The following is a 22060-nucleotide window of genomic DNA, read 5'->3' as shown; positions in this document are numbered from 1 at the left end:
TCAACTGTTCTACGTAGCCAACAAAGAGACAAACATAGCTGGGGCCCATACGTGTGCCCATGGGCTACCCCTTTGGTCTGGAGGAAGTGGGAGGATTCGAAGGAGAAATTGTTAAGGGTGAGGACCAGTTCAGCCAAACGAATGAGAGTGTCAGTGGAAGGGTACTGTTGGGGACGTCTGGAGAGGAAAAAACGGAGGGCTTGGAGGCCCTGGACATTGCGGATGGAGGTGTAGAGGGATTGGATATCCATGGTGAAGATAAGGCGTTGGGGGCCGGGGAAACGGAAGTCTTGGAGGTGGAGGAGGGCGTGGGTGGTGTCTCGAACGTATGTGGGGAGTTCTTGGACTCGGGGGATAGGACAGTGTATAGGTAGGTAGAGATGAGTTCAGTGGGGCAGGAGCATGCTGAGACAATGGGTCGGCCAGGGTGGCCAGGCTTGTGGATCTTGGGAAGGAGGTTGAACCAGGCAGTGCGGGGTTCCCGGACTATGAGGTTGGAAGCTGTGGGTGGGAGATCTCCTGAGGTGATGAGGTTCTGTATGGTCTGGGAGATGATGGGGGTTGGGTCATGGTCGAGGGGGCAGTAGGAAGAGGTGTCTTCGAGTTGGCGTTTGGCTTCAGCGGTGTAGAGGTCAGTGCGCCAGACTCCCACTGCGCCCCCTTTATCCACTGGCTTGATGGTGAGGTCGGGATTGGAGCAGAGGGATTGGAGGGCTGCGCGTTGTGAGGGTGAGAGGTTGGAGTGGGGGAGGGGGGGTAGACAGGTTGAGGTGGTTAATGTCCCGGCGGCAGTTGGAAATGAAGAGGTCGAGGGCAGGTAATAGGCCAGCGCGGGGTGTCCAGGTGGATGCAGTGTGTTGGAGGTGGGCGAAGGGGTCCTCGGAAGGTGGGCGGGAGTCCAGATTGTGAAAGTAAGCTCGGAGGCGGAGGAAGTGTTCGACATCACGGCGTGTATTAAATTCATTGATGCGTGGACGGAGGGGGATGAAGATGAGTCCTTTGCTGAGGACTTATCGTTCGTCCTCAGTGAGGGGGAGGTCTGGGGGGATGGTGAAAACGCGGCAGGGCTGGGAGCTGGGATCTGGTGTGGGTGTGGAGCTGGGAGTGGGGGCGGAGCCGGTAACTGGAGTGGGTGTGATGGTGGGGGGGAATGGGGGGGTGGAGTCATGAGCAGGGGTGGTGTTCCCCTCAGGGTTCTGTAGGCCAGGAATGGTGACGGTGGGATCTGTGGGGGGCATGTCAGCAGAATGCAGGTGAGTGGCGTTGGTGGGGGCGGAAGTGGGGGTGACCACAGCAGTAAGAGTGGCGGAAGTCACTGAGCGTGTGACATCAGCGATGATGTGAGGGGCAGAAATGATGTCACATGTGATGCATGAGGAATTGTGAGGGGCGGAAGTGGCTGTGGGAGTAGCCATGATGGGGGCGGAAGTGACATCAATCAGCGTGGGGGCGGCAGCTGCACCAGCCGCATGGCTAATGGCGTCCGAGCAATTTCAGAGGCCGGGGGAATCTTCTGGAATGTTTGAGGAGCGCTGGTTATGGAGGTGGGTGGATAAAAGTTTGTTGTACTTACAGTTTTTGATGTTTAAGATGGAGTTGAAATACTGTTTGTTGAGAGTATGAATTCTCCTGAGGATGTAGTACAGAGTGGGTCCTTTGTAATTCTGAGAGAGTGTGGCCCTCAGCTGAGGCAGGGCTGACTGGAGAGAGGTTAGGTGCCGGCGCATTGCTGCAAGCGTGGAGCGGAGGATCTTGAAGGAGAACCGTTCCTGGTGTTTTTTGAATCTGTAGTCTGTACTGTTTGTCCTGTTCGGATCCGAACTGTGCTGGTTTAAAGGTGGTCTGGAGTCCGTGTGGGATGAGTTGGTTACGGAGGCAGGCACTGAGGAAGCGAATGGGGCTGTGGTGGCGAGTCTGTTTCAGGACATGGTTGAAGAGCATCAGGGCAGAGGAAATGACCTGGGCGGCACCGTGGGCGGCACGGTGGCAGTGGGCGGCACGGTGGCACAGTGGTTAGCACTGCTGCCTCACAGCGCCAGAGACCCGGGTTCAATTCCCGCCTCAGGCGACTGACTGTGTGGAGTTTGCACGTTCTCCCCGTGTCTGCGTGGGTTTCCTCCGGGTGCTCCGGTTTCCTCCCACAGTCCAAAAGATGTGCAGGTCAGGTGAATTGGCCATGCTAAATTGCCTGTAGTGTTAGGTAAGGGGTAAATGTAGGGGTATGGGTGGGTTACGCTTCGGCGGGGCGGTGTGGACTTGTTGGGCCGAAGGGCCTGTTTCCACACTGTAAAGTAATCTAAAAAACCTGGGAGTTGCAGTGGGAGAGGGACTCCCTGAGATTCTTGTAGACAGAGGAGGAAAACTCTTCAAGGCAGGCATCCTTGCAAGAGGATTCGCTGTAGGGTTAAAATCAACAAGGTAAAAACCAGGACTGCAGATGCTGGAGACCAGATTCTAGAATCACACAACTCCAGGTTGTAGTCCAACAGGCTTCTTTGGAAGCAGTAACTTTTGGAGTGCTGCCTCATCATCAGGTGGTTGTGGAGGATAAGATCCTGAGACACAATTTAGAGCAAAACATTCCAGCGTCCTGCCACTGAAATGGTATATTGAACAAACCTGGATTGTTAAGTCTTCCACCTTTTCAAATAGGTTGCAGGTGTCATTACAATGTGAATCCCAGAACTTCTTGTTGTCACCTTCTCGAGATAACAAGGTTTGATAGCAAAAGCTCACATCTCAGCTCAGACAATGCATTAAAGGTGTGAGGTCAGAGTCAGCCTGTATCCCAATCTTGAGTCAGACTGGTTCTGTTTCCAAAGTCAAAGTTACAAGCTATTACATGTGTTGACTGCCTGCACACACCACACCTCCCCTGTCCCACCGCCCCCACCTCACTGTCTTCACTATTAGCCAGCACCAAGTTGTCCCTTTGTAATTGGATCCTTGGTACATCCGTAACCCGGAGGAAGTATTGCCTCACTCAGCAATTTTAACCCGTACCCCGTCTCCAAGTAAGTGTCTCCCTGCTCATTTGCCAGGAAGGGGCAATGTAGAGTCAACCAGACTGCTGTGGGTCTGGAGTCAGGTGTAAGCCAGACCGGGTAAAGGATGCAGCTGGAACGGCTGAGTGAATCCTTTCCCACAATGGCGGTTCCCTTCCCTAACAAGGGAGAGTGGGAAATCAGATGGGGGCTTTCTCCCCCCACCGACCTCCCCCTCCCTGAAACGGTCTCACCGTTAGATTCCGAACTCCACATTTCTGACCGAATACCGATTCTGACATCTGTCGTGGCGGGATTTGAACCCGGGAGTCCCCGGAAACAGGTCGACAGTCCAACTGATATGGTCACTCGGCCGTCACTCCTTCAATCCCCCTGCGATGGCACGTGAACTCGCTGGTGCTTCCACAGGTGGGAGGAGTAGGTGAAGGCCTTCCCGCACTGAGAGCAGGTGAATGGTCTCTCCCCCGTGTGGATCCGCTGGTGTCTCAGCAGGGAGGAGACCTGGGTAAAGGCCTTCCCACACTCGGGGCAGCTGAAGGGTCTCTCCCCCGTGTGGATACGCTGGTGGGTCAGCAGGTTGGAGGAACTGCTGAAGGCCTTCCCGCACTTGGGGCAGCTGAAGGGTCTCTCCCCCGTGTGGATACGCTGGTGGGTCAGCAGGTGGGAGGAACTGCTGAAGGCCTTCCCACACTCGGGGCAGCTGAAGGGTCTCTCCCCCGTGTGGACGCGTCGGTGGATCAGCAGGTTGGAGGAACTGATGAAGCCCTTCCCGCACTGAGAGCAGGTGAACGGCCTCTCCCCGGTGTGGACCCACTGGTGGGTCAGCAGGGAGGAGACCTGGGTAAAGGCCTTCCCACACTCGGGGCAGCTGAAGGGTCTCTCCCCCGTGTGGATACGCTGGTGGGTCAGCATGTGGGAGGAACAGCTGAAGGCCTTCCCGCACTTGGGGCAGCTGAAGGGTCTCTCCCCCGTGTGGACCCGCTGGTGGGTCAGCAGGTGGGAGGAACTGCTGAAGGCCTTCCCGCACTCGGGGCAGCTGAAGGGTCTCTCTCCCGTGTGGATACGCTGGTGCCTCAGCAGGGTGGAGGAGCAGGTGAAGCCCTTCCCGCACTGAGAGCAGGTGAACGGCCTCTCCCCCGTGTGGACTCGCTGGTGGATCAGCAGGTGGGAGGTATACCTGAAGCCCTTCCCGCACTGAGAGCAGGTGAAGGGCCTCTCTCCCGTGTGGATCCGCTGGTGGGCCTGCAGGTTAGAGGAATGTCTGAAGGCCTTTCCGCAGTCGGTGCAGGGGAATGGCCTCTCCCCGGTGTAACTGCGCCGATGAGTCTCCAGGGCAGACGGGAAACGGAAGCCTTTCCCACAGTCACCACACTTCCACGGTTCCTCCACAGGGCGGGATTCCTCTGCTTTCTCCATGGCCACAGCTTCAGCTGCACACAAACACGTGTAGAGCCCCTCCCTGCCGTGAAGTCCCCTTCCCAGGCCGTATAACTGTTTCGGACTCCACACACAGTTCGCTGCAACAGTGGGGTCTCTCGTCCAGTCCCACTGCTGCTGAAAACGTCCTCAAACAGGAACCAAAAAGTGTGGATCCCTATCACAGAAATCACAGTCAAAAATCGTTGCGGTCCCGATGGATTCAGAGACTGTCAGACATTGACATCAAAGTGAGGACTGCAGACACTGGAGAGTCAGTCAAAAAATGTGGCGCTGGAAAAGCACAGCAGGTCAGGCAGCATCCGAGGAACAGGAGAGTCAATGTTTCGGGAATAAGCCCTTCATCCGTTGATTTTGAAACTTCAAGTCGTCAGATTTTCATATACTCTGCAAAAAGAGATTACAAAAGTCATCACTATCAGTACAGGGTAGAAATTCAGAACAAGCAATTCTACTTTCTGTGGAATATTCTTTTGTTTTTCCACAAAATTGAAAGCACCATCCCACTCTCCCTTCCCCTCTGTTCTCACTCCACTCTAACTAATTCTCCTGAAGGTGCTGATTCAGGATCTTACAGGGGCAGAAAAAGCAAAAACATCAAGACTGACATCTCTCTGAATTTTGGATACCTCCACCTGAAAGTTAATATCTTTCACAACACTGGGATCCTGCTGAGAGTGAGCAGGTCTGATTTTGGGAAGCATAAAAAAAGTGTCAATTCAGGGTGAACCTGCAATGCAGCTTCTTGAGGAAGGACCAGAGACAAAATGGTTAATGACCCCGGGAAGGTGGGAGCAAAATGAGACATCAAGCCATTAACACCGACACACTTCAGTCAAACCCTTCTGCTCCCAGTCAGGGCAAAACATGCTCTGAAAGTCCAGCCTTCACAACCATACTTCTGCTTTCACTGAAGACAATTAGAGTCACACAGCGCAGAAACAGACCCTTTGGTCCAACCTGCCCAGATATCCTAAATTAATCTAGTCATGTTTGCCATCACTTGGCCCCTATATGGGCTGGGTGCTGACAGCTGGGACTAAATTGGGTTGGCTCTTTTGTCAGCAAGGACGGAGTTGGACCGAAGGGTCTGTTTCTGTGCTGTACATCTCTATGACTCCAGTCACATTTGCCATCACTTGGCCCTGACCCATCATATTCATATGTCCATCCAGGAGCCTTTTAACTTGTCATCATACCAGCACCCCCACCACTTCCTCTGGCAGCTCACTCCATCGCTCAAGTGACTCCATGTTGAAAGCGTCTGGTCTGGTGCACCAGATGACACCAGGATAATCTCAGATCATTTTCAGATCGCATCGATACTCAGTCAGTGACTTTCCCGATCAGGATGTTGTACGTGATCAAACAGGTCAGTGAGTAGGCGATCCCCCACCTCTTAGTTCAAGTATCTCTACGAGAACTCCCTTGCTGGAGGGTCCCTTGGAGACACTTCAACTGGACTTCATTGAGTTGGAGAAATGAGTTGAGTTGCTATAAATATGTTTTGCTTATTGTTGATGTCTTTTCGAAGTGGATTGAAGCCTACCCTCCTCCTAACGCTACTGCTGAGAGTGTGGTGAAGAATTTGTTTAAGGAAATAATGCCCCGCTTCAGTATACCTGCGTGCATTAGCTCAGACAATGGACCACACTTTGTGGGTAATATTAACGGAGAACTCTGTTCCCAGCTTTGTATTTGTCGGCAACTGCATGGTATTTATCATCCTCAGGTGACCGGCCTTGTTGAATGTTTTAACCAGACGCAAGACTAAACTTGCCAAATTAATGGCAGAGTCTGGCCCCTCCTGGTTATGCTAATCCCTGTGGCCTTATTCCAGATGTGATCCATGTCTGCGGGCATGACACGACTGTCTCCAGCTGAGAGTCTCTCTGGTCACCCCCTCCGTACCCCTTGGAACGATTCGGCTCCCTTCTCAGTCCACGTCCACCACATGACCGAAGCAATGATTGGTTATGTTCTTGCTCTATCTAATGTTATGTGTGCCGTTCACTCCCAGGAGCGTGTGACCTACGGCGATGTTCCCTCCCTTTCAGCCTCGTCACAGGTAGACCTTGGTTTGTTGGTGCTCGTTGAGAACTGGACTGGCAAAGGTCTTCAACCTCGTTGAAATGGCCCCTTGCAGGTTTTACTTCCCACCCCTACAACGGTCACAGTCGCTGGGCGCTCAGCTTGGGTCCAACGGCACCGTTGTAAATTGATTGACCGCACCAATCAAAAGGTGTAGAAGAGGAGGAGAGAATCCTGGAATCTGAACAAAAGGAGTGGACCCTGTCCAGTTGGGTTTTTGAATCCTGCTGTTGTTCTAATGTTAATCTTATTACAGATACTTGAACTAAGAGGAGGGACATGTGGGGGATCGCTTATCTCCTCCCTTTCTGATTACGTACAACATCCTGATGGGGAAAGGCTCTAAGTATAGATGGGACCGGGAATGATCAGAGGTTATCACCACCCATACTGAGGAGATGTCGTCCAGTGCACCGGACCAGACCCCTTTGACGTGTGGAACGTGATGAAGATTGATTGTTGTAATGGACTCTTCCATCAGAAAGACCAGATGGTCCATCTGGACAGTAGAAATCAGGGGGAGTTACCGTGGCGTTACCGAACCTGTCTTTTTGATTTTATCTGCAGACGCAAGCCTAGTGAGGATAAAAATGATCAACCCCGTCATTATGGTAAATATTTTAAGGACGCCCAGGAACACCATCCCTTTTTGTAGGACGGGCTGACTCGAGAAAAGGGAAGCCTGATAGGGGAAACTCCTCAATCCACAAGGAACTTATTTATACAGGCCCACAGAACGCTCTACACCCCAGAGGCAGTAGTATGTTACTCCTCTCTATCGGGAGATGACTTACTTGCCCAGTCCCCAGTCCCCGATTCCATTCTATTTGTCAGATTTCCTACTGCCGACCCTGCGAAGAGGAATATCACTTTCCAATACCTCCGGTCTGTGTATACAAACAGCTGGTGTAACACTGCCTGAGGTACAGCAGGCCTTATGTGGCACATGGACCTGGAACGGAACCCTTCCCTTGTGCATTTATAGGCCTTTTCTCTTTTCAGAACCTGATACTGTCACCAATACCATGTACAATAGAGCTAAGGGAGAGCCCAATGGGAACAGCATTCTGAGGACCATTGTCTCCCATACACTGCGAGTGCTCAAGTCACTTGGCCCATTTTGTACAGTGCTAAAGCAACTCCTCTTGCAAAACGTTGACCCTCTACTCCTGTAGATCTGACCAGACCCCCTGCTGTAACATTTCAGTAACCTATTTTGACAAACTCTCCCTAATATACACCAAACCAGACTATTATTTCTTCAGCTAAGGTAAAGCTACCAATTTCCTTGTCCTGGATGGCAAAGATGTCTCTCATAAGGTCACCATCGGAGCCCTTGTTCCCACAACAGTACCTTGTCCTGGCCAGTGGACAAGTCGATGGAACCTCCATCTGAGGAGGATGCAGCGATCGGTCTCAGCCAACCTTGCTCCAACTGGAAGGATCCCAAGGGACTGGGTGACAATAGAGGACACCCGACAGGCTGGGGAATCCAGAGTACCCTGAGGTTGGAAGGATCGGCAGGGTTGACAAGTCAACAGAACTGCAATTCCCTCTTTTGTGGCCTGACCATTTGAGGAAATAAGAGTAAAGAGGCTCTGGAACAGAGTAAACTGGGATTATCAGACCTGTGTCTTTACTCTATGCAGAATCGGTATGCCTTAGACTATATACTCGCCCGGGAGGGTGAGGTCTGCACCATTGTCCAAGATAAATGCACTATGGGCATTCCCGATCTCACTGGCAATATTACTAAGATTCAAGAAGAGATCCAGGTATTCCGTGACAGAATGACTGAAGGGACCAGTTGGGGAAACTGCAGATCGGGCCGATGGTACAATTGGCTCATCGGTTTAGCTATGTCTGTTTGTCGGTATTGGTATTGTTAGCTATTTAATTGCTAGGCTTATGAGGTCCCTTAGTGATATAGATTTGCCCCAGAAGATGTTCCTTTCGCGATCTGATGGCTCACCCACACGTGTCGATGGTGATGATAAATATGACCAGATGAGCTGTGAAGATGGTGGTGCTGCTCTACAGGATGTTGACGGCTGGACCACCTTGAAGGGCATTCGTTTGGACTAGCCTTCTCTTTCAGTGATCGCGGTGCAATCAAAGGGAGGAATGAGAGTGTGGGCATCTGGGTGATAAAGTCTATAGCCTTAAAACTTGTCTTTAAACATTCAGACTAAAATGTAATGCTGAATTATTGAATACATTTACTGCACTAGAAAATAAACAGGCAGGAAGGCTCAGAAAGAGGAGAGAACTTAAAGATAGGGACACCTGGGCTCACCAAGTGATAACAGGATGCTGTAAGGCAATGAAGAACGTTTGCCTCAGCATCGGTGAATCTGTGTGAACAGGACACCAAGTGATAACATTCACAGCCGTTCCCTTGTGAGACCATTTTAGTGCTGAGACTGTTGAATCCTGTAGAAAATTAACTCTTAGTGCTTATCTGCAATGGATTGAAATGAATTGCATTTTGGGACTTTATGATGATATTGAGTATCCATTACTGGTTATTAAATACAAACTCTGTAAAAGGAAATATTGATAAAGCTTTACCTTACTTGCTGCAGCCGAGGCTCCAGCGGAGGAAACAGACCGCGGGCACACTTCCGGCTTCGGGATGGCCACGCCCACTGATCCAGATCCTGGTCCCGCCCCCTCCTCCGCCATTGTCACACGTCAACGCCGCCCCTTCCGAACGCAGCTCGTAGACCCCGCCCCTTCCTGAAGCAGGTCATAAGCCCCGCCGCTTCGGGACAAAGCCCCGCCTCTGGGAACCAAACCTCTTTCCCCCTCCTGCACTCAACCCCACCCCTTCGCCGCGATCCCCGCGCGAGTCAAAACCACGCCCCCCTCCCTCACACGCAACCGCCCACAAAGCCGCGTGCGTCCAGGCTGGACGCGCCGCATCGTCCGCTGAGCCTCGCCCCGCCTACCAGCGCTCGAACCTGACGAGACACGCCCCGCCCATGAGCAGCGCCCTTCCGCTAAAACCCGCCCCCCGGGATAAACCCCGCCCCTCCTGGTAAACCCCGCCCCCCAGGCTAAACCCCACCCACCCAGGAGTATTTGGAAGCACTAGCTTCTGCAGCGCTGCTCCTTCTGCGGGTGGTTGTGCTGCAGGATCATAAGACACAGAATTAATAGCAAAACATCACAGTGTCTTGCAACCGATGCAATGTTTGGCACAAACCTGGACCGCTGCTGAATCCTTCATCTTTTAGAAGGGGTTGCAGGTTTCAGTTCATCAATATATAAATTCCAGAACTTTAGATCAGATTCCCTACAGTGTGGAAACAGGCCCTTCGGCCCAACAAGTCCACACCGACCCGTCGAAGAGCAAAACACCCAGCCCCATTCCCCGTCACCTAATACAATGGTGCAATTTAGCGTGGCCAATTCACCCTAACCCACACATCTTGGGACTGTGGGAGGATATCCGCGCAGACGTGGGAGGGGAATTGAACCCGGGGCTCTGGTGCTGTGAGGCAGCAGTGCTAACCGCAAAAAAAACAGGTGACATTTTCTATTTTTCAGCGGCAGCAGCAACCCAGGAGTGGGGAGTCACTGAGTTGAGGTTTTACATTTGAAGTTGGAGAGCAGAGGTTCCTGGGAGAGGAGGGACGACTTATTTTTATTTTCTTCCTGCTGTATAAGTCAGAGGGTACTGTTGAGGGGGGAAAACGTCCTACTAGGGGTATGCACTGGAGCCCAGGTCTCTTGCACCAGAAGGAAAGGAGGGAAAGCTGGAGAGTATTAATCATTGGGGAGTCGATACTTAGAGGGTCAGATAGAAGGTTTGTTGGGAACGAACAAGACTCGCGGTTGGTGTGTTGCCTCTCAGGTGCCAGGGTGCGTGATGTCTTGGATCGTGTCTTTGGGGTCCTGAAGGGAGAGGGTGTCCTGCCCCAAACCATGGTCCACGTAGGTACCAACGACATAGGTAGAAAGAGGGATAGGGATGTAAGGCAGGATTTCAGGGAGCTAGGGTGGAAGCTGAGGGCTAGAACAAACAGAGTGGTTATCTCTGGTTTGTTACCCATGCCACGTGATAGCAGAGCAAGGAATAGGGAGAGATATTATCTGAACACGTGGCTGTAAGGATGGTGCAGGAGGGAGGGTTTCAGGTTTTTGGATAATTGGGGAAAGTGGGACTTGTACAAACAGGACAGTCTTCACTTGAACCAGGGTGGGAAATTTGCTGGTGCTATTCGGGTGGGTTTAAACTAGCTCAGCAGGGGGATGGGAACCAGGGGTGTAGCTGCAATGCACAGGAGGATGAGAGCAGGAAGGACAGGGACAGGATTTCAGGGTCACAGGAATGTGCTGGCAGACAGCAAAGTGGTTTGAAGTGTGTCTACATCAATGCCAGAGTATCCACAATAAGGTAGGTGAGCTTGCAGCACGGATAGGTACCTGGGACTTGGATGTTGTGGCCATTTTGGAGACATGGATAGAGCAGGGTGAGGAATGGATGTTGCAGGTTCCAGGGTTTTGATCTTTCATTAAGAACAGCCAAGACTGTAAAAGAGGGAGAGGTGTGGCCTTGTTAGTCAAGGATAGTATAACGGTGGCTGACAGAACTTTTGATGAGGACTCGTCTACTGAGGTAATGTGGGCTGAGGTTAGAAACAGGAGAGGAGACGTTACACTGCTTGGAGTTTTTTTTAATAGGCCTCCGCAGAGTTCCAGGGAGGTGGAAGAGAGGATTAGCAAAAATTATTCTGGGTAGGAGTGAAAGGAACAGGATGGTCATTAGGGGGGACTTTACCTCCCCCAACATTGACAGGAAATGCTTTCACTCTAGTACATCGTATGGATCAGTTTTTGTCCAGTGTGTGCAAGAGGGTTTTCTGACACAGTATGTCGAAGGGCCAACAAGAGGGGAGGTCACACTGGATCTGGTGCTTGGAAATGAATCAGGCCAGATGTTTGATTTAGTGGAAGGTAAGCACTTTGGAGAGAGTGACCATAATTCAGTTAGGTTTCATTTAGCGATGTAAAGGGATAGGAACATGCCACAGGTCAAGAGTTATCGATGGGGCAAGGGCAATTATAATGCAATTAGGCAAGAGTTAGGATGCATAGAATAGGGTAGCAAAATGCAGGGGATGGGGACAATTGAAATGTGGAGCTGGTTTAAGGAACAGATATTGTGTGTCCTTGATAGGTATGTCCCTGTCAGGCAGGGAGGAAGTTATAGGGTAAGGGAAGCGTGGTTTACAATAGAAATTGCGTCTCTTGTTACAAAGAAGGAGACGGCTTATGTGTTGATGAGGCAAGATGGTTCAGATGAGGTGATGGAGAATTATAGATCAGCGAGGAAGGATCTAAAGAGAGAGTTAAGAGCAAAGAGAGGACATGAGCAGTCTTTAACAAATAGAATACAGGAGAAGCCTAAAGCTTTCTATAGGTATGTGAGGAATAAGAGGATGATTAGGGTAGGAATAGGGCCAGTCAAAGACAGAAGTGGGAAGTTGAGTCTGGGCCCTGTGGAGATTGGAGAGGTGTTAATGAATATCTCTCATCGGTCTTCACTCAGGAAAAAGAGAATATTGTAGAGGAGAAGAATGAGGTACGAGATATTAGACTCGAAAGGATCGAGGTTAGTTGCACACAGGTGTTATCAATTCTAGAAGGAGTGAAAGTAGACAAATGCCCTGGGCCGAATGGGATTTATCAGAGGATTCTTTGGGAAGCGAGTGAGGAGATAGAAGAGCCTTTGGCTGTGATATTTGAGTCGTTATTGTCTACAGGTTTAGTACCAGAGTGGAGGATTGCAAATGTTGTGCCCTTGTTCAAGAAGGGCAGCAGAGATGACCCAGGTAATTATAGACCAGTGAGCCTTACATCTGTTGTTGGAAAGCTTTTGGAAAGGAATGTTAGAGATAGGATTTATAATCATCTAGCAAGCAAAAATTTGATTTCAGATAATCAACATGGTTTCATCAAGGGCAGATCGTGTCTCACAAAACCTCATTGGGTTTATTGAGAAGGTGACCAAGCATGGAGATGAAGGTAGGGCAGTTGACATGGTGTACATGGACCTCAGTAAAGGTTCCACATGGCAGGCTGTTGGAGAAAATGCAGAGGCATGGGATTGAGGGTGATTTAGCAGTTTGGATTAGAAACTGGCTTTCTGAAAGAAGGCAGGGAGTGGTGGTTTATGGAAAATATTCAGACTGGAGTCCAGTTACTAGTGGTGTGCCACAAGGATCTGTTTTGGGACTATTGCGGTTTGTCATTTTTATAGATGACTTAGATGCAGGCATAGGTGGATGGATTAGTAAATTTGCAGAAAACACTAAAGTGGGGGGAGTACTGGACAGTTTGGAAGAATGTTATAGGTTGCAGGGGGACTTGGATAAACTGCAGAATTGGGCTGAGAGGTGGCAAATGAAGTTCAATGCAGCTAAATGTGAGGTGATTCGCTTTGGGAAGAATAACAGGAAGGCAGTGATCTTGGAGTCCATGTACATAGATCCCTGAAAGTTGCCACCCAGGTGGATAGTGCTGTGAAGAAGGCATACGGTGTGTTAGGTTTCATTCATAGAGGGATTGAGTTCCGGAACCGCAATATCATGCTGCAACTGTACAAAACGCTGGTGCGGCCACACTTGGAATATTGTGTATAGTTCTGGCCCCCATATTTCAGGAAGGATATGGGAAGCATTGGAAAAGGAGCAGAGGAGATTTACCAGGTTGTTGCCTGGTCTGGAGGGAGGGTCTTATGAGGAAAGGCTGAGAGACTTGGGTCTGTTCTCATTGGAAAGAAGGCGGCTAAGAGGGGATTTGATAGAGACATATAAGATAATCAGAGGATTAGATAGGGTAGACAGTGAAAGACTCTTTCCTAGGATGGTGATGTCAGCTTGTACGAGGGGACATAACTACAAATTGAGGGATGATAGATTTAAGACAGATGTCAGAGGCAAGTTCTTTATGCAGAGAGTGGTAAGGGCGTGGAATGCCCTACCTGCTAAGGTAGTCAACTCAGCCACATTAGGGAGATTTAAACAATCCTTAGATAAGCGCGTGGATGATTTTGGGATAGTGTCGGGGGACAAGCTGAGAATAGTTCAAAGGTCGGTGCAACATCGAGGGCTGAAAGGCCTGTTCTGCACTGTACTGTTCTATGTTCCATGTTCTAAACTTAGTGCAGGAGGCTGAAAGAAATGAGCAGCTTTAAAACAAAAACCTCTTGGAGCTCAAAGCTTTCAATGAGAGTCTGAGCCCGGCAGTAAGTTCAGGTAACCTTTATTGCAACTCAACTTTGTTACAGCTTCAGATCCCCCCAGCAAAAAGGCAGAGAAACAGCAGGTGCTTTTTGAACAGCTCAACGTGAAAGTGCACCCCCCTCCCCTCACTGTCTTTACTATTGGTCAGCACCAAGTTGTCCCTTTGTTATTGGATCCTTGGTACATCCGTAACCCGGAGGAAGTATTGCCTCACTCAGCAATTTTAACCCATACCCTGTCTCCAAGTAAGTTTCTCCCCGCTCATTTGCCAGGAAGGGGCAGTGTAGAGTCAACCAGACTGCTGTGGGTCTGGAGTCACATGTAGACCACACCGGGTAAAGGATGCAGCTGGAACGACTGAGTGAATCCTTTCCCCCCAATGGTGGTTCCCTTCCCTAACAAGGGAGAGAGGGAATCAGATGGGGGCTTTCTCCCCTGCACCACCCCCTCCCTGAAACGGTCTCATCGTTAGATTCCAAACTCCACATTTCTGACCGAATACCAATTCTGCCGTCTGTCTTGGCGGGATTCAAACCCGGGAGTCCCCGGAACCTGGTTGATAGTCCAATCGATAATGGCACTCGGCCGTCACTCCTTCAATCCCCCTGCGATGGCACGTGAACTCGCTGGTGGGTCAGCAGGTGGGAGGAGTAGGTGAAGGCCTTCCCGCACTGAGAGCAGGTGAACGGCCTCTCCCCCGTGTGGATCCGTTGGTGCCTCAGGAGGGAGGAGGATGTGCTGAAGCCCTTTCCGCATTTGGGGCAGCTGAAGGGCCTCTCTCCCGTGTGGATCCCGCCAGTGGGTCAGCAGGTGGGAGGTATACCTGAAGCCCTTCCCGCACTGAGAGCAAGTGAAGGGCCTCTCCCCCGTGTGGACACGCTGGTGCCTCAGCAGGGTGGAGGCCTGGGTAAAGGCCTTCCCACACTCGGGGCAGCTGAAGGGCCTCTCCCCCGTGTGGACACGCTGGTGCCTCAGCAGGGCGGAGGAGCAGGTGAAGCCCTTTCCGCACTGAGAGCAGGTGAACGGTCTCTCCCCCGTGTGGATCTGCTGGTGGGTCAGCAGGGTGGAGGAATTGCTGAAGGCCTTCCCACACTCGGGGCAGCTGAAGGGCCTCTCCCCCGTGTGGACCCGTCGGTGGGTCAGCAGGTGGGAGGAATCGCTGAAGGCCTTCCCGCACTGAGAGCAGGTGAACGGCCTCTCCCCCGTGTGGACCCGCTGGTGCCTCCGCAGGGAGGAGGAATCGCTGAAGGCCTTCCCGCACTTGGGGCAGCTGAAGGGCCTCTCCCCCGTGTGGACACGCTGGTGGCTCCACAGGTGGGACGAATTGCTGAAGGCCTTCCCGCACTCGGGGCAGCTGAAGGGCCTCTCCCCCGTATGGACCCGCTGGTGGGTCAGCAGGTGGGAGGGGCAGGTGAAGCCCTTCCCGCACTGAGAGCAGGTGAACGGTCTCTCCCCGGTGTGGACATGCTGGTGGGCCAACAGGGTAGAGGAATTGCTGAAGGCCTTTCCGCACTCGGGGCAGCTGAAGGGCCTCTCCCCGGTGTGGACATGCTGGTGCCTCAACAGGTGGGAGGAATACCTGAAGCCCTTCCCGCACTGAGAGCAAGTGAAGGGCCTCTCCCCCGTGTGGACCTGCTGGTGGGTCAGCAGGTGGGAGGAGCAGGTGAAGCCCTTCCCGCACTGAGAGCAGGTGAATGGCCTCTCCCCGGTGTGGACACGCCCGTGCCTCAGCAGGGTGGAGGAGTCGCTGAAGGCCTTCCCACACTTGGGGCAGCTGAAGGGCCTTTCCCCCGTGTGGACACGCTGGTGCCTCAGTAGGGTGGAGGCCTGGGTAAAGGCCTTCCCGCACTCTGGGCAGCTGAAGGGCCTCTCCCCTGTGTGGACCCGCTGGTGGGTCAGCAGGGTGGAGGCCTGGGTAAAGGCCTTCAAGCACACTGGGCAGCTGAAGGGCCTCTCCCCCGTGTGGACACGCTGGTGGGTCAGCAGGTGGGAGGATGTGCTGAAGGCCTTCCCACACTCTGGGCAGCTAAAGGGCTTCTCCCCCGTGTGGTCCCGCTGGTGGGCCAACAGGTGGGAGGAATGTCTGAAGGCCTTCCCGCAATCAGTGCAGGGGAATGGCCTCTCCCCGGTGTGACTGCGCCGATGTGTCTCCAGGGCAGATGGGACACGGAAGCCTTTCCCACAGTCGCCACACTTCCACGGTTCCTCCACAGGGCGGGATTCCTCAGGTTTCTCCATAGCCACAGCTTCAGCTGCACACAAACACGTGTAGAGCCCCTCCCTGCCGTGAAGTCCCCTTCCCAGGCCGTATAACTGTTCCAGGCTCCACGCACAGTGCGCTGAAAACGTCCTCAAAGAGGAACCAAAAAGTGTGGTTCCCTCTCACAGAAATCACAGTCAAAAATAGTTGCGGTCCCGATGGATTCAGAGACTGTCAGACATTGACATCAAAGTGAGGACTGCAGACACTGGAGAGTCAGTCAAAAAATGTGGCACTGGAAAAGCACAGCAGGTCAGGCAGCATCCGAGGAACAGGAGAGTCAATGTTTCGGGCATAAGCATTTCATCTGTTGATTTTGAAACTTCAGTCTTCAGATTTTCATATACTCTGCAAAAACAGATTACAAAAGTCATCACTATCAGTGCAGGGTAGAAATTCAGAACAAGCAATTCTACTTTCTGTGGAATAATCTTTTGTTGTTCCACAAAACTGAAAGTACCATCCCACTCTCCTTTCACCTCTGTTCTCACTCCGCTCTAACTAATTCCCCTGAAGGTGCTGATTCAGGATCGTACAGGGGCAGAAAAAGCAAAAACATCAAGACTGACATCTCCACCTGAAAGTTAATATCTTTCACAACACTGGGATCCTGCTGAGAATGAGCAGGTCTGATTTTGGGAAGCAAAAATAAAGTGTCAATTCAGGGTGAACCTGCAATGCAGCTTCTCGAGGAAGGACCAGACACAAAATGGTTAATGACCCCGAGAAGGTGGGAGCAAAATGAGACATCAAGGCATTAACACCAACACACTTCAGTCAAACTCTTCTGCTTCCAGTCAGGGCAGAACATGCTCTGAAGGTCCAGCCTTCACACCACACTTCTGCTTTCACTGAAGACAATTAGGGTCACACAGCGCAGAAACAGACTCTTTGGCCCAACCTGCCCAGATATCCTAAATTAATCTAGTCACGTTTGCCATCACTTGGCCCCTATATGGGCCGGGTGCTGGCAGCTGGGACTAAATTGGGTTGGCTCTCTTGTCAGCAAGGACGAGTTGGACCGAAGGGTCTGTTTCTGTGCTGTACATCTCTATGAGTGCAGTTGCATTTGCCATCACTTGGCCCTGACCCATCTGAACCCTTCATATTCAGATGCTCATCCAGGAGCCTTTTAACTTGTCATCGTACCAGCACCCAACACTTCCTCTGGCAGCTCACTTCATCACTCAAGCGACTCCACGTTGAAAGCGTCAGGTCTGCTGCAGAACTCCCTTGCTGGAGGGTCCCTTGGAGACACTTCAACTGGACTTCATTGAGTTGGAGAAATGAGTTGAGTTGCTATAAATATGTTTTGCTTATTGTTGATGTCTTTTCGAAATGGATTGAAGTCTACCCTCCTCCTAACACTACTGCTGAGACTGTGGTGAAGATTTTGTTTAAGGAAATAATTCCCCGCTTCAGTATACCTGCGTGCATTAGCTCAGACAATGGACCACACTTTGCATGTAATATTAACGGAGAACTCTGTTCCCAGCTTCGTATTTGTCGGCAACTGCACGGTGCTTATCATCCTCAGGCGGCCGGCCTTGTTGAATGTTTTAACCAGACTCAAGACTAAATTTACCAAATTAATGGCCGAGTCTGGCCTCTCCTGGTTATGTTAATCCCTGTGGCCTTATTCCAGATGCGATCCATGTCTGCGGGCAAGACACGACTGTCTCCAGCTGAGAGTCTCTCTGGTCACCCCCTCCGTACCCCTTGGAACGATTCGGCTCCCTTCTCAGTCCACGTCCACCACATGACCGAAGCAATGATTGGTTATGTTCTTGCTCTAACTAGTGTTATGTGTGTCTTTCACTCCCAGGAGCGTGTGACCTACGGCGATGTTCCCTCCCTTTCAGCCTCGTCACGGGTAGACCCTGGTTCGTTGGTGCTCGTCAAGAACTGGACTGGCAAAGGTCTCCACCCTCTTTGGGATGGCCCCTTCCAGGTTTTACTTCCCACCTGTTGAATCCTGTAGAAAATTAACTCTTAGTGCTTATCTGCAATGGATTGAAATGAATTGCATTTTGGGACTTTATGATGATATTGAGTATCCATTACTGGTTATTAAATACAAACTCTGTGAAAGGAAATATTGATAAAGCTTTACCTTACTTGCTGCAGGCGAGGCTCCAGCGGAGGAAACAGGCCGCGGGCACACTTCCGGCTTCGGGATGGCCACGCCCATTGGACCAGGTCCTGGTCCCGCCCCCTCCTCCGCCCAGGGGACACGTCAACCCCGCCCCTTCCGAACGCAGCTCGTAAACCCCGCCCCTTCCGAACGCAGCTCGTAAACCCCGCCGCTTCGGGACAAAGCCCCGCCTCTGTGAACCAAACCTCATTCCCCCTCCTGCACCAAACCCCACCCCTTCGCCGCGATCCCCGCGCGAGTCAAAACCACGCCCCCCTCCCTCACGCGCAACCGCCCACAAAGCCGCGCGCCTCCAGCCTCGCCCCGCCTATCAGCGCGCGAACCTCACGATACACGTCCATGAGCCCCGCCCGCCCGCTAAACCCCGCCCTCTCTGGTAAACCCCGCCCACCCAGGTGTATTTGGAAGCACTCGCTTCTGCAGCGCTGCTCCTTCTGCGGGTGGCTGTGCTGCAGGATCATAAGACACAGAATTAATAGCAAAACATCACAGTGTCTTGCAACCGATGCAATATTTGGAACAAACCTGGACCGCTGCTGAGTCCTTCATCTTTTAGAAGGTGTTTGCAGGTTTCAGTTCATCAATATATAAATTCCAGAACTTTAGATCAGATTCCCTACAGTGTGGAAACAGGCCCTTCGGCCCAACAAGTCCACACCGACCCGCCGAAGAGCAAAACACCCAGCCCCATTCCCCGTCACCTAACAATACAGGGCAATTTAGCGTGGCCAATTCACCCTAACCCACACGTCTTTGGACTGTGGGAGGATATCCGCGCAGATGTGGGGGGGGGGGGGGAGTGGAATTGAACCCGGGGCTCTGGCGCTGTGAGGCAGCAGTGCTAACCGCAAAAAAGCAGGTGACATTTTCTGTTTTTCAGCGGCAGCAGCAATCCGGGAGTGGGGAGTTACTGATTTGAGGTTTTAAATTTGAAGTTGGAGAGCAGAGGTTAATGGGAGAGGAGGGACGACTTATTTGTATTTCCTTCTGTATAAGTCAGTGGGTACTGCATAACTCAGGGGTATGCACTGGGACCCAAGTCTCTGGCACAGAGCTTGTCTCTGTTGCACCAGAAGGGAAGGAGGAGAGTGTTAGACATTGGGGACTCGATAGTTAGAGGGTAAGATAGAAGTTTTGTTGGGAATTCACAAGACTCGCGGTTAGTGTGTTGCCTCCCAGGTGCCAGGGTGCGTGATGTCTCGGATCGTATCTTTGGAGTCCTGAAGGGAGAGGGTTTCCAACCCCAAGTCATGGTCCATGTAGGTACCAATGACATAGGTAGAAATGTGAGAAACAGAACTCAATCACAAATCAATCAGCCTGAGACAAAGCCTTGGAAACAAGAACAATTTATTACAGTCTTACACGTACCGGACGCTTCTGCAATTGAGCAGAAATGTGTGCCAAAACAGCATGTTCGCTTTCTTATTTAGTTTACAAGTTGCTGAATCACACCTCCCTTTTCCCATCTTATCATAAGCTGATTACCTCACTTATTAGTAATTTTCTTATTTGGCCATCCTGCTGTCCTTGTCTGCATTCTTTGTTCCTTGTTTGTTACAGCTTGTTCTTTTATCCAGTTTCTCTTATCATACTAAAAGCTTTATTGTGAAATGTCCCTGCTGCTTCTTTTTGTGGTCAACTACAACACTTTAAAGTTATTTCCTAGCTTAAAACTATTTTCTTTAAAAGACCCTCTTATATTCATTACGTACGCTACATGCTACAAGAATTCCGCTTCCCTTCCCCCCACTTCGCCTCCTCTGCAAAAAACAACATTTCTAATCTCCCACAGCAAGAGGGATCGGGATGTAAGGCAGGATTTCAGGGAGCTCGGGTGGAAGCTGAGGGCTAGAACAAACAGAATGGTTATCTCTGCTTTGTTACCCGTGCCACGTGATAGCAAGGCAAGGAATAGGGAGAGATATCAGCTGAACATGCGGCAGCAAGGATAGTGCAGGAGGGAGGGTTTCAGGTTTTTGGATAATTGGGGAAAGTGGGACTTGTACACACAGGACAGTCTTCACTTGAACCAGAGGGGTACTAATATCCTGGGTGGGAAATTTGCTGGTGCTATTCGGGTGGGTTTAAACTAGCTCAGCAGGGGGATGGGAACCAGGGGTGTAGCTGCAATGCACAGGAGGATGAGAGCAGGAAGGACAGGGACAGGATTTCAGGGTCACAGGAATGTGCTGGCAGACAGCGAAGTGGTTTGAAGTGTGTCTACATCAATGCCAGAGTATCCACAATAAGGTAGGTGAGCTTGCAGCACAGATAGGTACCTGGGACTTGGATGTTGTGGCCATTTCGGAGACATGGATAGAGCAGGGTGAGGAATGGATGTTGCAGGTTCCAGGGTTTTGATCTTTCATTGAGAACAGCCAAGGCTGTAAAAGAGGGAGAGGCGTGGCCTTGTTAGTCAAGGATAGTATAACGGTGGCTGACAGAACATTTCATGAGGACTTGACTACTGAGGTAATGTGGGCTGAGGTTAGAAACAGTTGAGAAGAGGTCACACTGCTTGGAGTTTTTTTATAGACCTCTGCAGAATTCCAGGGAGGTGGAAGAGAAGATTAGCAAAATTATTCTGGGTAGGAGTGAAAGGAACAGGGTGGTCATTATGGGGGACTTTAACTTCCCCAACATTGACTGTAACTGCTTTCATTCTAGTACATTGTATGGATCAGTTTTTGTCCAGTGTGGGCAAGTGGGTTTTCTGACACAGTATGTTGAAGGGCCAACAAGAGGGGAGGTCACACTGGAGCTTGGTGCTTGGTAATGAACCAGGCCAGATGTTTGATTTAGTGGAAGGTGAACACTTTGGAGAGCGTGACCATAATTCAGTTAGGTTTCATTTAGCGATGTAAAGGGATAGGAACATGCCACAGGTCAAGAGTTATCGATGGGGCAAGGGCAATTATAATGCAATTAGGCAAGACTTAGGATGCATAGAATAGGGTAGCAAAATGCAGGGGATGGACACAATTGAAATGTGGAACTGGTTTAAGGAACAGATATTGTGTATCCTTGATAGGTATGTCCCTGTCAGGCAGGGAGGAAGTGATAAGGTCAGGGAACCATGGTCTACAATAGAAATTGCGTCTCTTGTTACAAAGAAGGAGGAGGCTTATGTGTTGATGAGGCAAGATGGTTCAGATGAGGCGATGGAGAGTTACAGATCAGCTAGGAAGGATTTAAAGAGAGTTAAGAGCAAAGAGAGGACATGAGCAGTCTTTAACACATAAAGGAGAAGCCTAAAGCTTTCTATAGGTATGTGAGGAATAAAAGGATGATTAGGGTAGGAATAGGGCCAGTCAAAGACAGAAGTGGGAAGTTGAGTGTGGGCCCTGTGGAGATTGGAGAGGTGTTAATGAATATCTCTCATCGGTCTTCACTCAGGAAAAAGAGAATATTGTAGAGGAGAAGAATGAGGTACGAGATATTAGACTCGAAAGGATCGAGGTTAGTTGCACACAGGTGTTATCAATTCTAGAAGGAGTGAAAGTAGACAAATTTGCAGACGACACTAAAGTTGGTGCAGTACTGGACAGTTTGGAAGAATGTTACAGGTTGCAGGGGGACTTGGATAAACTGCAGAATTGGGCTGAGAGGTGGCAAATCAAGTTCAATGCAGCTAAATGTGAGGTGATTCACTTTGGGAAGAATAACAGGAAGGCAGTGATCTTGGAGTCCATGTACATAGATCCCTGAAATTTGCCACCCTGGTGGATAGTGCTGTGAAGAAGGCACACGGTGTGTTAGGTTTCATTGGTAGGGGGATCGAGTTCCGGAACCGCAATATCATGCTGCAACTATATAAACGCTGGTGCGGCCACACTTGGAATATTGTGTATAGTTC

General features: G+C 50.8%; 1 protein-coding gene across 1 annotated transcript in view; it reads right to left on the bottom strand.

The window, feature by feature from the left end:
* Positions 1–18227, bottom strand: part of LOC140460025 (uncharacterized) — a 62097-nt gene extending 43870 nt beyond the window's left edge. The window contains exons 1-4 of the mRNA XM_072554431.1: positions 18160–18227; positions 14378–16394; positions 7888–8035; positions 3384–4570 (exon numbers count right to left, since the gene is read on the bottom strand). Of these exons, the coding sequence (XP_072410532.1) occupies positions 3384–4570; positions 7888–8035; positions 14378–16024 (2982 nt within the window). The 5' untranslated portion in view covers positions 16025–16394; positions 18160–18227. The remainder of the gene's footprint in view (positions 1–3383; positions 4571–7887; positions 8036–14377; positions 16395–18159) is intronic.
* Between the last annotated feature and the right edge of the window lie 3833 nt (positions 18228–22060).

The sequence above is a fragment of the Chiloscyllium punctatum genome, chromosome 36 (assembly GCF_047496795.1).
Source record: "Chiloscyllium punctatum isolate Juve2018m chromosome 36, sChiPun1.3, whole genome shotgun sequence".
Classification (NCBI taxonomy): Eukaryota; Metazoa; Chordata; class Chondrichthyes; order Orectolobiformes; family Hemiscylliidae; genus Chiloscyllium; species Chiloscyllium punctatum.
This window is presented reverse-complemented; position numbering and strand designations above follow the sequence as displayed.